General features: G+C 37.7%; 2 protein-coding genes across 2 annotated transcripts; both read right to left on the minus strand.

Annotated features, from left to right (window-relative positions):
• Positions 1 to 220: 220 nt before the first annotated feature.
• On the minus strand, positions 221 to 3349 carry LOC109051270. Its single transcript, XM_042721102.1, has 2 exons — positions 3160 to 3349; positions 221 to 2985 (listed from the first exon to the last, which is right to left on the minus strand). Exon 2 carries the CDS (start codon positions 2645 to 2647, stop codon positions 221 to 223), a length of 2427 nt encoding a protein of 808 aa, XP_042577036.1. The 5' UTR covers positions 2648 to 2985; positions 3160 to 3349.
• Positions 3350 to 8380: 5031 nt separating this feature from the next.
• LOC109050248 (gastrula zinc finger protein XlCGF8.2DB-like) lies at positions 8381 to 14574 on the minus strand. Its single transcript, XM_042719442.1, has 3 exons — positions 14519 to 14574; positions 11986 to 12060; positions 8381 to 10457 (listed from the first exon to the last, which is right to left on the minus strand). Exons 2-3 carry the CDS (start codon positions 12017 to 12019, stop codon positions 9406 to 9408), a joined length of 1086 nt encoding a protein of 361 aa, XP_042575376.1. The 5' UTR covers positions 12020 to 12060; positions 14519 to 14574; the 3' UTR covers positions 8381 to 9405.
• Between the last annotated feature and the right edge of the window lie 1544 nt (positions 14575 to 16118).

Here is a 16118-nt window from a genome sequence, read left to right on the forward strand (position 1 = left end):
AGGGACACTCCTTCAAATCGCGCGCTAGAGTCAAAGACAACCCTTATTTGGTCCGGCTTGCGGGGGTGATAAACGCCGAAGAAGGGAAGGTACCAACACTCTTCTTGTTCAGTAAGGGGTGGCGCTATTTCCGCATGACCGTTATCAAAAAGGGTTTGCATGAATTCCTGGAAGTGACCTTTCATGTGAGGACGTTTGTTCAGCATATGACGAACTGAAGCTAGGCGCTGGACAGCTTGCTGCTTGTTGTTAGAAAGGCGTGGCCTAGGTGAGCGAAAGGCAGCGGAGCAACCCAACTATTTGTATTGTCCTGATAGACTTCCATATTCATTATCTGCAGGAAGGCCACTTCTTCTTGAGAGTAACCAGGTCTATCATCCAAACTTGTTTGTTGGAACACGGTTTCTCCGATGGACGTGTACTTGGTATGATTTGGGAGACTGACCTTGTTGTGGCTTTGTGGGATGATGCGTTCCTTTACTTGGATGAAGTTCTTGCATGGAAGGAAATGACTTGGGCGGCCATTGTCCAAAATGTTTGTCTTGAAAACGCTGGCCTGTACAGGTTTGTGAGCTCCACCCAAGCAAATGTTTCCAATAATCACCCATCCCAGAGCTAGCTTCTGAGCAAAGGGTGCATTTGGAGGTCCATTGCGTTGGTCAAGAACCTTGTGCGCTTGAATAACATCCCTACCAATGAGAAGCAGGATCTTAGCGTCAGGATCAACATCTGGAATGTCGGATGCAATGTCTTGGAGGTGAGAATGGTTACGAGCAGCTTCAGGTCTAGGAATCTCATTGCGATTGTCCGGCAGCATGTTACATTCGATAAGTGTTTGGAGCTTTAGGCGTGACTTGCTATCCACAGATTCAACGATGAAGTTATATGCTCTCCTCCCCGTAGCTTCCTCAAGGCCTGCACAGGTTCTCAGCTTGTACGGGAAGCAGCCTTTGGTAATGCCAAACGTATCGAAGATTGAAGATCTGGCAAGTGACCTGTTGCTTTGGTCATCCAAAATAGCGTAGGTTTTGAGTTTCTTCTCAGGGAACCCCTGTGGATAAATGAATACAGGACTGATCTTGCTACATGAGTGACTTTCAACTTCACTCCCACAGACTTGCGTACATGTAGACGTGGCCGTAGGTAAAACTATATTGCACTCCCCGCCGTTGTTGGAAGCAGGCTCTGTGGTGTTTGCCCAAGGCGCAGGACCAGGATGAAGAGCAGTAATGTGTGAGTTGGAGTTACATTCTGCACAAAGGGTCTCGGCTTTACATATTTTTGCCTGATGATTAGTGGATGCGCAACATCGGAAACATATCAGATTCCTCTTCAAATAAGCCTTACGCTCCTCCAAAGGCATTTCTCTGAAAGCTCTGCATTTTTTAAGCGTGTGAGGTTTCTTGTGGATTGGGCATTCTTTATTTGGGTCGTGGATGTTTGTTCCTGCAGTTGGATTTGGCTCGGTACTGACCACTTCGGTCCGGATGACTGAGATTGCTTCTCTCTTACTCTGCTTGTCCTGAAACCTCATTTTAGTGGGTACAAGACTGGGTTGCACTGAATGCTTAAAGCTTGGGTCATTGCGCATTTTTGATTCCCTGCTAATGAAGGCGACAAATGCTGAGAATGGTGGAAACGATACAGAATGCTCCTCCTTGTATTTAGACCCATACGTCATCCACTTTTCTTGCAAACCAAAGGGTAACTTCTCCACAACAGGATGAATGCCCCTTGCGGTGTCAAGATACAGTAGGCCTGGGATATAGCCTTCGTCCTTTGCAGCCTCTATCTCTAGGAGAAGATCCTGAAGTTCTCTCAAGAGGTATGGGTCTTTGTTCGAGATTCTCGGAAAACGCTCAAGTCTGTCGAGTAGTGCCTTCTCCAGGGCTTCAGGGGAGCCGTAGCACTCGTCCAGTCTTTCCCATACTTTGCCCAATCCTTCTGAGGGTCTGTTAATATACACTGCTCTCAGACGTTTTGCATATTGAACGGACTCTGCTCCTAGCCATTTGATCAACAAGTCAAATTCTTCGCTAGCAGACAGGTTCAAATCATCAATTACATTGTTAAATGAAGATTTCCATCCCCAGTACTCGCCTGGCTTATCACTGAACTTTCTGAGGCCGCCAGTGAGCAAATCACGTCGTGCTAGGAACCTGGCTATATCAGTCATATTGCCAACTTGTGGAGTATATCCCGTACTTTGATGTGTCGGTAATGCTCCAAATGAAAGTTTCCGCACAGGAATGCTTTGGGAAAGCTGGGGAACATCTTTACATTTGTTTGCACCCGGGGGTGGATGGACATACTCTGTGTCCGTAGACTGGCCTGGTTCTTGTTTTGGTGGCTCGTATGGGACAGTTGTTGCTAGAGTATCATTGTGCTCTATGTTGCTAAGTGGACTTGAATCTGCCTTTAGGATTATTTGGTGTTTTACATAGTCACGAGTACGTTCTGTGGAATCTACCTTTGCGGACCCCAATGCAGATTCTTCTTCGAGATCAGTGGCCGCTTTCTCAAAGACATACGCCTCAGCTTGTGCGGCTTCTGCATCACACTGCTGTTTTAGTGCTTGTAGTGTGGCATCCAGGCGCACCTCTTCTACTTTAAGCTCCGCTTTCTTAACTTTCATTTCAATTTCCATTTTTGCAAATTCTGCTCTTGTACGAGCTGCTTCAGCTTTAGCTCGAGCATTGAGAGCGGCTATACTGGCAGATGATTTAACTGAACCTTTAGAGCTCTTGGAGTGATGCGATTTCTAGGAGCAGACGGATGCTGCGCTTTTTCTCCCTTCTTCAGACATTGTTTAATATGCTGAAGCTGATGTAACATCCACTTGTTGTTGTGTAGATAGGTGCTTTTTCACTATTCTGCCCTCACTGTTTGATTCAGACACAGCTATGCAGATAGATAAACTCCTCGACAATTGACAGGTGTGATGTCCTTTTATTGACGTATCCTTCAATTACCGACAGAGTGAAACTACAAAGGAAACGAATAAACAGCATGTAAACTGTATTCTAATGTATGTTCACATGTATCTATGCAAAGTCTGGCTTACATTCAGCAAAACTAAAACTATCAAATATAATCTTGTTTAACATAAATGTTCACGAATATTGTCTTCAAGACTCATATTAAACATAAAATACTCACAAGCAATGCTTTCTGTAAGACAACAAAGAAGGATGAATGTAGATCACATCAGAAGTGGATTCTGCTGTCAGCATACTTCAACATGTGCTGCATTTCTAACTCTCATGCTAGTAAAGGTTAAACATAACACTCTTAACAAATACAACGCCTCCTACTGGAGGGAGAAGAAACTACTCCAGCACACCTTATGAAACACGTGAGAATCCATAGTGGGAAAAAGCCTTTCAGCTGCTCTCAGTGCGGAAACACTTTCACGTGTAACGAAAACCTTAAGAATCACGTTATTCATGCTGGAATAAAGCCTTTCAGCTGCTCTGAGTGTGGAAAGAGTTTTACACAGAAAAGGCAACTTAATGATCATGTGCTTGTTCACTCTTCAGAAAAGCCTTTCAGCTGCTCTCAGTGTGGAAACACTTTCACTCGTAAAACAAACCTTAAGAAGCATATGCTAATTCGTACTGGGATAAAGTCTTACAGATGCTCTCAGTGTGGAAAGAGTTTTACACAGCATGGACACCTTAATGATCATCTGGTAACTCACTCTTCAGAAAAGCCTTTCATCTGCTCTCAGTGTGGAAAGTCTTTCACACGTAAAGGATACCTTGAGACTCACATGCTAATTCATGCTGGTTAAAAGTAGGGATGCACAATATTCGAAAAAAATTCACATTGCGATATTTTATTTTTCTGCGATATATTGCTATGTGAAAAAAAAAAAAAAAATCACCAGATGACTTGAATAACTCTATCTAAAAAAAAAAATCAATGATTGGGGTTTGTAGTTGAGTAAATCAGCATAGAAAATAAACAAATGACACTAACAAAAATTATAAACGCAGCACTTTTGTTATTGCCCCCATTTTTCATGAGCTAAACTCAAAAATCTAAGACTTTTTCTATGAACACAAAAGGCCTATTTCTCTCAAATATTGTTCACAAATCTGTCTAAATCTGTGTTAGTGAGCACTTCTCCTTTCCCGAGATAATCCATCCACCTCACAGGTGTGGCATATCAAGATGCTGATTAGACAGCATGATTATTGCACAGGTGTGCCTTAGGCTGGCCAAAATAAAAAGCCACTGTAAAAAGTGTAGTTTTACTGTATTGGGGGGTCCGGGGGGGTCTGAAAACCAGTCAGTATCTGGTGTGACCACCATTTGCCTCACGCAGTGCAACACATCAGCTTCGCATAGAGTTGATCAGGTTGTTGATTGAGGTCTGTGGAATGTTGGTCCACTCTTCTTCAATGGCTGTGTGAAGTTGCTGAATATTGGCACAAACTGCAACACGCTGTCGTATACGCTGATCCAGAGCATCCCAAACATGCTCAGTGGGTGACATGTCCGGTGAGTATGCTGGCCATGCAAGAACTGGGATGTTTTCAACTTCCAGGAATTGTGAACAGATCCTTGCAACATGGGGCCATGCATTATCATGCTGCAACATGAGGTGATGGTCATGGATGAATGGCACAACAATGGGCCTCAGGATTTCGTCACGGTATCTCTGTGCATTCAAAATGCCATCAATAAAATGCACATGTGTTCATTGTCCATAATTGCCCACACAATAACCCCACCGCCACCATGGGCCTCTCGATCCACAACGCTGACATCAGCTCACCCACACGACGCCATACACGCTGTCTGCCATCTGCCCTGTACAGTGAAAACCGGGATTTATCCATGAAGAGAACACCTCTCGAACTGCCAGACGCCATCGAATGTGAGCATTTGCCCACTCAAGTCGGTTACGACGACGAACTGCAGTCAGGTCAAGACCCCGATGAGGACGAGGACCCCTGGGCTGGTGTGGTTACACGTGTTCTGCAGTTGTGAGGCCGGTTGGATGTACTGCCAAATTCTCTGAAACGCCTTTGGAGATGGCTTATGGTAGAGAAATGAACATTCAATTCACAGACAACAGCTCTGGTGGACATTCCTGCCGTCAGCATGGCAATTGCATGCTCCCTCAAAACTTGCGACATCTGTGGCATTGTGCTGTCTGATAAAAATTAGCTCATGAAAAATGGGGGCAAAAACAAAAGTGTTGCGTTTATAATTTTGTTCAGTGTACAAGCATAGATAAATATAATAGAACAAAGGTACAAATTAAATAAACAGTGCTTTACATCTTTTCAGGAAGTCTTAACAGTATTCTGGTACAGAAATTGAATAATCAAATGTAAAATAACACTGCATAGTCTTCACTGTATAAATTAAATCTAATAAATCTGTTAAAGCAAAACAGTGATTTTTTTTTGTGTGTGTGTGTGTGTGTGTGTGTGTGTGTGTGTGTGTTTTGTTGTTTGGTTAACATTCGTGACACAGATAGCCTCATTAAACTGCTGTGAACCAAAATACTGTTACACATCAATTTCCATCGTTTACCTTCACCTAAGCCATAAGCAACTTACAAGGGTACCCACAGAGACATGCATTTTGACATAATTTTGCACAAATAGATGCAGAAGTGAATGTAATTCAGTGTTCACATGCATCTGCGTGGCTCTCACTTGTCTATACCGGACGCGAGCGGTGCGACGTGACAAAATACTGAACCCATCATAATCAGTGATGCTGTCTATAGACGCAGCGCCACACGGCAAATCACCGAAAGAAAACAACTGCCTCATTCTTTTTACGACGTGCTGACACAAAGTTGAAATGATTTGCAATGGTCTCATCCGGTGTAGACATGCTGTCTATGTGTGAGAAAAAAATGATCAGTATAAATATAACGATCAGTATACTAAACATCGCACATCCTGCGATGCGACTATCGATATAACTATATATCGTACAGCCCTAGTTAAAAGCCTTTTGGCTGCTCTCAGTATGGATAGAGTTTCACCTGTAAATGAGGATTTAATCATTACATGAGAGTTCACACTAAAGAGATGCCTTACCACAAACCATACAAATTAAAAGCCTCATGTCTGTCCTGTTTGTGGAAGGAGATTTCTATGGGTTGACTCCTTTTTTTTTTAAAGTGTGAAAAACTTTTGTGCTGTATGTTGTTAAGGTTTTAAAGGGGTCCTGAACTGCCTGTTTTTTATTTTTGTACTTTTCTCTGAGGTCCACTTATAATGTTATCAAGATTTTTAAATAAAGTAATAGGCTGTTCTCTGTCCTGTTATTAACCCACCCTCATCAGAACACTCTGTTTGAATAGGCGTGGTGAAATGTAGACTTTGAAGTAAACGGCCACTGCTATGATTGGCTTATGTATATTTGACGGTCTACGTCCTTAACAGATTGACACTGCTGTGATTTAGGTTAAAAACGCATAAATACTCAGTGCATATCAAACAACTGTTTAACAGACAAAGCAATAGTGATCACGTAATGAAAACAGTTACTCACGTGTTGCGACATTATTGTCGGATCCAATATAGTCATCACAGCATTGTCTTTTAGTTTCAATCTTTATGAAAATCCCATGTCGAATCGAGTGTTGAGCCGTGTCGACCCTTGTTTGTAAATGAATCTGTGGTAAAATGAATTGAACAAAGGACCAAGTTCTTACTGAAGTGGTCTGGAACTTTAAAAAAGTTCATCCTCTCATTCCTAACATTGGGATCAGAGGGAAGGCAATGCAAATACTGTTTTTACCACAGCTTGGCACTGCACAGCATCTTGTTGTCTTCAGAGCCTGTGCATTCGCCTCTCTTCTCTCACATTCGGGGATGGACAGACAGTGATCTAGAATTGGTGGGTGGGGCTAAACAGGCAGTGTTGTCGATCTTCTTCTGCGGAGGCGGTGCTTATCCACACTATTACATCATAGAGTAGAACATTCTAAAAGATGTTGTTTTGGGACACTCTGCATATCCTTGACGACCATGTAAACATTAACACTGGTTTTACCCATAGATATGTATAGGTAGATTCCCTATTTGACCGCTCCAAGCACATAGACGCATCCGCCATCTAAATAATGGAGTCCCTACCTATTACATATCTATGGTTGTACCTGCATGAATGGTCATGTGACATGCATTTTCAGTTGTGAAGTGTGGACGGAGATCGTTTCTGAAATTAAGTGAAAACACTAGTGTAGAGGAGGATCGTTTTAATTTTAAAATTACGTTTTAAAGTGAAAACGCACTTGTGTAAACAGGGCCTAAATGTATACTGCTGATCCATCTGCTATTTTAAGTATTCTTATCGAAGCTTTTTGTAAAAAAAAAAAGTTTTTTTTTTTTTTTTTTTTTTTATTATGCTCTTTTACAAGGTCTTGATTTTGTTTTGGGGGTGTACTAGAACAGGCTCTCATACTAGGTTGTTTGAAAAACTTTTTTTTTTCACAGATTTTACATTATGACAACACCTCTCTCCCCAGTCTGGCATGAATGGCTGGAATAGTTCCTGCATCAAATGAAGGCCCGCCTTCTGAAATACGAAATGCGGTGTGATTGGTTAGCTGCACCAGTCTGCTCCACCTGAAAGCAGCTGATGGAGATTTACTACTAATCACAGAACCGGCTTTACTGACAAAATGTGCATGACAATCGCGTTCGATTAATCATGCAGCCCTACAAGAACATATATCTGATATCAGTATCAAAAATTGATTTTAATATACTTCAATATTACAATACAAGCCTTTGTTACTATGTTGCTATATATACTGTATTGAAATTCAAATCTTACCATCTTGGAAATGAAGCTTCATGTCTGTATCGTAAGTTAAGTCAAGTCACCATTATTTATATAGCGCTTTATAATGCAGAAGTTGTCAGTTTTACTTCTCTGAATGGTTATGATGCATGTATTTCTTTGTCCTGACTGAACAACATGTATTTCAGAAGTACAAATTCTAGCATTAATTTAACCAACATTTAAATAATTAACTGCTTCAAAATGCATGCTGTTCATGAAATGATTGTTGAAATTTGCAGTTACAGATAAAAACAACTTAACATAAACGGTGAATAATTGTACAAGGTGAATTAAGGTACATGCACAAAGAAAGTATAACATTTTATTCGGATTTCAGAATAAGAACTTTGTCATTTGTATAATACATTTGTTGAGGATCTCATCCAGCTGATGTTCATCATGTGCATCTGATGTTTGTTACTGTAATGAATATTTATTTTTATTGGCAAGGGCAATTCCCAACATTAAACAAATAACCTTTTACATGAAGCATATTTGCAATGTAAGAATGTAAAGGAATACTTAAGATATAAAAATACTGACTCGTTAGGTGATGTTTTCTCATTAAAATCATATGGTTTAATAGAATGTATGGTAATACAAGTGAATATTTGAAAGACAAAGCTAGCTTGATTATATTTATGTAGCAATGATACATTGTAAGTGTATTTTCTTAATTTCCCCAGCTCCAAAAGTAGACCAGTTAACATTAGAGCTTATCGATAATTTTTGCTTAGGACCCATTTAATACCGGGTTCAGGTATTCATTCCTAGTTACAAGTGAAGCACAGAGAAATCAGTTACAAAACATGACAGTATATCTTGCATCTGCATTTCCTAAATACATCATAAGTGGAAGAATAACAAGTCATTTTAAAAAATAACAGTGAACAACAAAATTAAATCTCAAGTCTCTCTTGAAAGTGTTACAGTCTCTTCTTCAGCTTCCTGAACAAGAACGGGGTGTAAAAAGCATAAAAATCAAAATTTAGTCACAGGGCTCATTTAATACCGGGTTCAGTTGTGCATACTTGTAAGCAGAGAAGGATCAATTACAAAGCTACATGACAGTATATCTTGCATCTGCATTTCCTAAATACATTTTAAGTTTTTAAAATAACTCATTTTAAAAACAACAAAGAACAATATATAATAAATATAATTCTCTCTTAAAAAGTGTTACAGTCTGTTCTTCAGCTTCCCGAACAAGAACAGTTTGTAAAAACATGAAACATGAAAGAATAAGCAATCTACAGGTGACACATATGAATAAGACAATCGAACATCATATGAAACTCATAAGAAAGCACAATGATACATTTTGTATCATGAAGGAAAATTATATAAAATAATAAAATGCTTTGACATTGGGGAGGAACTCAATCCTTGAGTTGATCTGAATCTCACAGTTGATTCTGCTTGTTTTGAAGATGAACTTTATTCACTGTGAAAGCTTTAGATAATATTTCTTTGTCATGTCACTTGTAATGACTGGTTAGGACAGATTTATCCAGATGATGTTTTATTGCTTGCACTATTGTGTAACATTTGGTAAGGACGTGGCATCAGATCTGTCAGGATCTATTTACTGTGATTGTTTTTTGTATGACTGTGTAGAGCAGTTGAACAGCTGAAATGTTTCCCACATGCAGTGCAGTGATACAGTTTTTCTTCAGTGTGGATCCTCTCGTGTGTTTTCAGGTGTCCTGAATCACTGCATGTTTTATCACAGTGTGAACACTTGTAAGGTTTTTCTCCAGTATGAATCTTCTTGTGCTGTTTCAAATGTTTAGTTGTAGTAAAAGTCTTTTCACACTCACAGCACATGTATTCTTTCATTACAGTATGAATTTTTTGATGTACTTTTAAATTTTGTAGAAATGAAAATCTCTTTCCACACAAATTACATGAATGTGGCTTCTCCTTTGTATGAACTCTCAGGTGTTTCTTCAGGTCAGGAGCTCTCAGAAATGTTTTGCCACACTGATCACATGCGTGCTGCTTCTCTCTAGTGTGGATGTTCATGTGATCCTTATGGTTTGCAGAGTGAGTGAAACTCTTTCCACACTGATCACAAGTGTACAGTTTCTCTCCTGTATGAATTCTCATATGTGTCGTAAGGTTTACTTTTTGCGTGAAACTCTTCCCGCACTGATCACATGTGTACGGTTTCTCTCCAGTGTGGATCCTCTCATGTGATTTCAGGTATCCAGACTGACTGAATGTCTTGTCACAATGTGAACACTTGGATGGTTTCTCTCCAGTGTGGATGATCATGTGTTTCTTAAGGTTTACTTTTTGTGTGAAACTCTTCCCGCACTGATCACATGAGTACGGTTTTTCTCCAGTGTGAATCCTCTCATGGTTTTTCAGGTCTCGAGACTGACTGAATCTCTTGTCACAGTGTGAACACATGTACGGTCTCTCTCCAGTATGAACTCTCATGTGACGCTCAAGACCTCTTTTGCTTGTCAAAATCTTTCCACACTGCGTGCAGGTGAAAGATTTCTTGGCTCTTCTTTTCTTTAAATCTTTCTGTTTGGCTTGAGACCAAGGTTTTTCTCCATTTTTCACATTATTTTTCTCCTCAACTTTCCTCAATTCTTCTTTCTCATTGTTTTCTTCAATCAACTCTGAAATAAAAGTAAAAATGGTTCATTTTCAGTAACTCTTAGTAACCCTGATGTAACAGTATAAAGTAGACATTTGCTATACAACTTTTTTGGGCATATTGATGCATTTTTATAGAGAATGTGAAGCTACATCATGCCGCGTTGCATGCTGTGGCACCACCCCCATTCTGGGAGGATCACCCTCATACAGATGCTGAAATAAATACAGATACTAGGGCTGTCAAAAAATTTTTTTAATTCCGAATATTCCTCAACTTTAAAATAAAAATAAGTAGTCTTAAAAATAAGTAGCCAAAATGTAGTCTTTGAGAATGCCTTAATATACATTTAAATCCACAACCTAATAAAATTAAACAGTCATGTATAAAAATTAGGGAATTCAAAAGCCTCTCTACAGATTCCTATACAGGCTTCTAGTGGTTACACCATGAAGTTACATGTTTTTCTTTCTTTTCTCTCACCAGAAGGTGCTAATCTGCTTTAAAAAATGGATTTGGCATGGCCTAGTCTCTATTTTAATAAGAGATACTGCATTGATTGAAATAATTGTAAACAATTAGAGAAAACATTTTATTGAACTATTTTCAATGGGAAAACTTGATAATTATTGCATAAATATTAATTAGTACCATAAAATTCTCTCCAAATACAAAAGAAAAAAATATTATTGAACAAAAATATATTAGATTAAGTTTCAGGTGTCCGGTCACTTTTGACCGCAAAGACTATGAGTGTGACTCCCAAATGAGGAGCGCACAAGGATTAAGCATTATTTGTGTTAAGCGTTTTAATGTCCCTGTTCAAGTTCGGCTAATTCACAAGCCGAGTGAGAGTTGTACTCGCAAAGGTGATGTTAATTATTAAACCAAACTAAATCAAAACTTTCAAAAACCATGCAGCAATATGATTCTTTTATTTAGAAACAGGTAGTGGGTTTAATCGGTAAAATTATTAATAGATTTACTATCCAGCGTCTTTTCATCATCTCCACGACCTGCTTCCCTTGGTGTTTTTACACAAAAAAAAAAAAAAAAAAAAAAAAAAAAACACATACTATATTGTCCAGTTTTCTCTCAGAACGTTGATCAGAGTTACTTTTGAAATTCTCGATGCAGCATGAATGACATACACTGAAAACATTTTTCAGAATCACAAAAAAATAAAATAAATAAATAAATAAAATTCAAATACTGCCCTAAACTCATCAGTAGAACGGCAGTGCGATGTTCCCAGTATGGCGGATAAACAAAGCAGTTTCCCAGAACTCAATGCAGTGTGATATCAGCTTTACATTCTCTATAAACTATATTTCCATGAATGAGGTACATTGATTGATCCTCAAAGGATTATTATTTTAAGGCACAAATCCAATGTTTCTCTAGGGAGAACTATTAAATATGTTTAACAACTACACAGTTATCTAACATAAGTATTATCGAAAAAAGTACCCTTTTACAACAAATCTAAATCTGCTTAACGCTTTATAACCTTCAGCCTTATTGATGATGAATTAAGAATAAACACCAACCTGTTTGTTCTTCAGTATCTTCAATGTGTTTCATTCTGCAGTGTTTGTGGGAGGAGCTTCAGTGAATATGAATTTCTATGTGGAAGATTTGCCAAAAGTCAACATTATATCAGTCAGTTTTTTTTTTTTTTTTTTACTAATTTACACATTTAAGCATTTATGTAAGTGAAGCAGATGTCCTCAAAATTCTATCTTTGAAGAGGCCATATATATATATATATAGATATATATATATATATATATATATATATATATATATATATATATATATATATATGGCAAGGCAGTTATATTTATATATATATATATATATATATATATATATATATATATATATATATATACATATATATATATATATATATATATATATATATTAGACCTATATATTATAGTAGTATATATACAGTCATGGCCAAAAATATCAGCACCCTTGGTAAATATGATCAAAGAAGGCAGTGAAAATTAATCTACATTGTTAATCTTTTATTTTTAAAAAAGCAGTGAAAATTCCCATTTCCACCATCAGGGCAATAATTAAGAATTTCCAATCAACAGAAAATGTCATAAATCTGCTTGGAAGGGGACATGTCTCTATATTGTCCTAATGCACGGTGAAAAGGAGAGTTTGAGTGGCTAAAGACTCTCCAAGGACCACAGCTGGAGAATTTCAGAAAATAGTTGAGTCTCTGGGTCAGAAAAACTTTAAAAAAAAAAAAAAAATTGTCAAACAGCACCCACATCACCACAGGTTGTTTGAGAGGGTTTAAAGAAAAATTCTCCTAGCTCATCCAAAAACAAAACTTCAGCATATTCAGTTATCAGACAAGACTGGAACTTCAAATGGGACTGGCTTCTATGGTCAGATGAAACAAAAAAATGAGCTTTTTAGCAGCAAACACTCAAGATGGGTTTGGTGAACACAGGGACAAAAAGTACCCCATGTGTACAATGAAATATACTGCTATATTTTTGATGTTGTGGGCCTATATTCCTGCTGGAGGTCCTGGACGTCTTGTTTAGACACATGGCATCATGGATTCTATCAAATACCAACAGATAAAAAAATCAATTAGTGACTGACTCTGTTAGAAATCTTATAATGGGCCATGTTTGGTTCTTCCAACCATACAATAATCCAAACACAAACCTTAAAAACAACACAGAAATGGGTCACTGAGCTCAAAACCAAGCTTCTGCTATAGCCATTCCAGTCCTCTGACCTGAATCCAACGGAAAATGAGAGGAATGAACTGAAGAGGAGAAGCACCAACATGGAGCTGGGAATCTAAAGGGTCTGGAGTGATTCTGGATGAAGGAATGGTATCTGATCTCTTGTCAGGTGTTCTCTAACCTCATCAGGCATTATAGAAGAACATTTAGAGCTGTTAAACTGGCAAATGGAGATTTAAAAAAGAATTCAATAAATGGGTGCAGTTAATTGTGGCCAATGTGTATTAGAGAAAAACATTAATTTTTTTAATAATGATATTTCCCACCCTTTTTAAATTCTTATTATCCAATGAAAAGTTAGATTTTTTAGAAATTTTTAAAAAATAAAAGATCAAAAGGATTAACAATGCAGATTAATTTTCACAGCCTTCTTTGATCATATTTACCAAGGGTGCCAATATTTTTGACCATTATTGTATATTATTATCATTAAAAGTAACAGCATCGCCACAAAGAGCACATCAGTTTAAAATGCTCATTCAGTAACACTGCAATCACATAATCTATGCATGTTTTTGTCTTTCTATTGTTAACATTGCTAACCATATCTTATTTTTATTTTTCATCTGTCTAGAAAAATAGAAAAAAATACAATGTAAATTCTTCCAAATTTCAATAATAAGAATAAAAAAATTAAAAATAAAGCATAAACACAGACTTCGTAAATAACTACACTAGAACACATCTAAATATAGTTATATTTTCGAACAAATACATTCAAAGCATTTAAAGTAAATAATTACATTTTTAACATGTTATAGTTTTATGTGCAGTAATAGACAGTGATCATAAAATCTTTTTTAAACAGAAAGAGTACCACAAAGTAAAAAAAATATATATATGTTTCCAGTGTATATATTATAAATCTCTGTATAGATTTAAAATATCCTACGTTGCTCATTATACAGACTAATTATGTTAAGTATTTAGCAGTAACTTATCTATGCTTAATTTTAACCATGTAAAGTACCTATAAAAAATTTGATCAAAGGAAGATAAATCTGAAGAAAAATGGAGATCGGTTCGCTTTCATTCCTCTCACAGATAACGAGACATTTATATCAGCGAAATCACCCCAAACATCAAGACAATCATTCACACGAACATACAACAACACAAAATTCTCAGGTCTGAATGAACTTAACATCCTCACATGCTGCTCTAAGTGTTTAAGTCGGCAAACACACAGACAGTGCTGTACTCGATGATAAGGCAACGAACTCGTTTATGTTGCATAAACATACGGTGTAAAGTTTATTTTACAATTGTTTAAATTTGTGAAATACCGTTATCTGCTCACCTTTCCTCAGAAGACTCGACGCTGACTGTGAACGCGTTGTCGCGCGCTAGTGATGACGTCATCGCCGCGAGGCGGGATCAATGGCAGATCATCAAAAAAGCGCCAAACTATATTTAAAACGGCAAACCATATATAAAACAACACATTTAACTAAAACAAGGGTTACTAACATAGACTAACATTTGCATTACATTTAGATTTGATTCAACACTATTTGCTTAAAGTTGTTTTTGTGTTTAATGACAAATAAAACCAAAAGCTGAAGATGTTTGGTGGTGGTTCATCAGTGAAGTGACAGACAGTGACTATCCTCATTCTTTTGTCTCTCTCTATAAAGAGACATTTTCATAGATGGGCGAACATATCACCGGATTTTGTAAATGTAGCCAATTACATTTGCTTTAAGCACCCAGTTTGCACTTGTCAGTAATTTAAATTAATAGCTTGCGGGAAGTCGTGGCCTAATGGTTAGAGAGTCGGACTCCCAATCGAAGGGTTGTGAGTTCGAGTCTTGTCGAGTCTCGGGTTGTGGGTGGGGTGAGTGAGTTTACAGTTCTCTCTCCACCTTCAATACCATGACTGAGGTGCCCTTGAGCAAGGCATCGAACCCCCAACTGCTCCCCGGGCGCCGCAGCATAAAATGGCTGCCCACTGCTCCAGGTGTGTGTTCACAGTGTGTGTGTGTGTGTTCACTGCTCTGTGTGTGTGCACTTTGGATGGGTTAAATGCAGAGCACTAATTCTGAGTGTGGGTCACCATACTTGGCTGAATGTCACGTCACTTTTTTTCACTTTTTTTTTCACATTTACAAAATGAACATGCAGTAGCAGAAATAATGAAAGTAAAGGTCCACGTTTAATGAAATTATCAATTAAATTAAAATGTTAAATGAAATTATAGAAAAAAAATGTTTAAGAGATTGTTTAATTTTTATATTGTAGCCTATTTTCACAAATAATAATACCAAGGTTTACAAGTATTTTACATGATTATTTTGTAGTATGGGTTTGGTGAAGAGTAGCCTACTAAAAACAAACATTTGTGTGTCCCACAACCTGATCAGTTTGTACATGACTTTGTACTTGCTGATCAGATCACAGAGACAGAACAACAACACCTGGACTTAATCCGGTTTTAATCATTCTCGGGGACTTTAATAAAGCAAATCTCTCCCGTGAACTGCCAAAATACAGACAGCACATTACATGTCCCACCAGAGACAGTAATATATTGGATCACTGTGACACCACAATAAAGGATGCAATTCATGCAATGCAATTCAGATCAGGTGCACCAGGTCTTCCGGAAGCAGAAAAGGAAAAGAGCACCAGGCCCAGATTGTGTTACATCAGTCTGTCTGAAATCCTTTACTGACAGTAACTGCAAGGTTTTTTTTTTGTTTGTTTTTTTTTTTTTTTTTTTTTTTGTGTGTGTGTGTGTGTGTGTGTGTGTGTGTTTATAAACCATTTCAGATATGATGTTGAAATCCTTGTGGGAATTTCAGTAGTAGCTTATTACACTTAATGTATCATGTAATGGACAACAGCCTAATCAACCAAAGTATAACATTTTAAGTAAAAATAAACAACGTATTAAACAA

The sequence above is a fragment of the Cyprinus carpio genome, chromosome B3, assembly GCF_018340385.1.
Source record: "Cyprinus carpio isolate SPL01 chromosome B3, ASM1834038v1, whole genome shotgun sequence".
NCBI classification, from domain to species: Eukaryota; Metazoa; Chordata; class Actinopteri; order Cypriniformes; family Cyprinidae; genus Cyprinus; species Cyprinus carpio.

Coding starts and splice junctions, on each gene's coding strand:
- LOC109051270 (XM_042721102.1), bottom strand. CDS start 2,647: ATGGAAATTGAAATGAAAGTTAAGAAAGCGGAGCTTAAAGTAGAAGAG.
- LOC109050248 (XM_042719442.1), bottom strand. CDS start 12,019: ATGAAACACATTGAAGATACTGAAGAACAAACAG. Junction 10,458..11,985: donor AGATACTGAAGAACAAACAG/GTTGGTGTTTAT, acceptor CTTTTATTTCAG/AGTTGATTGAAGAAAACAAT.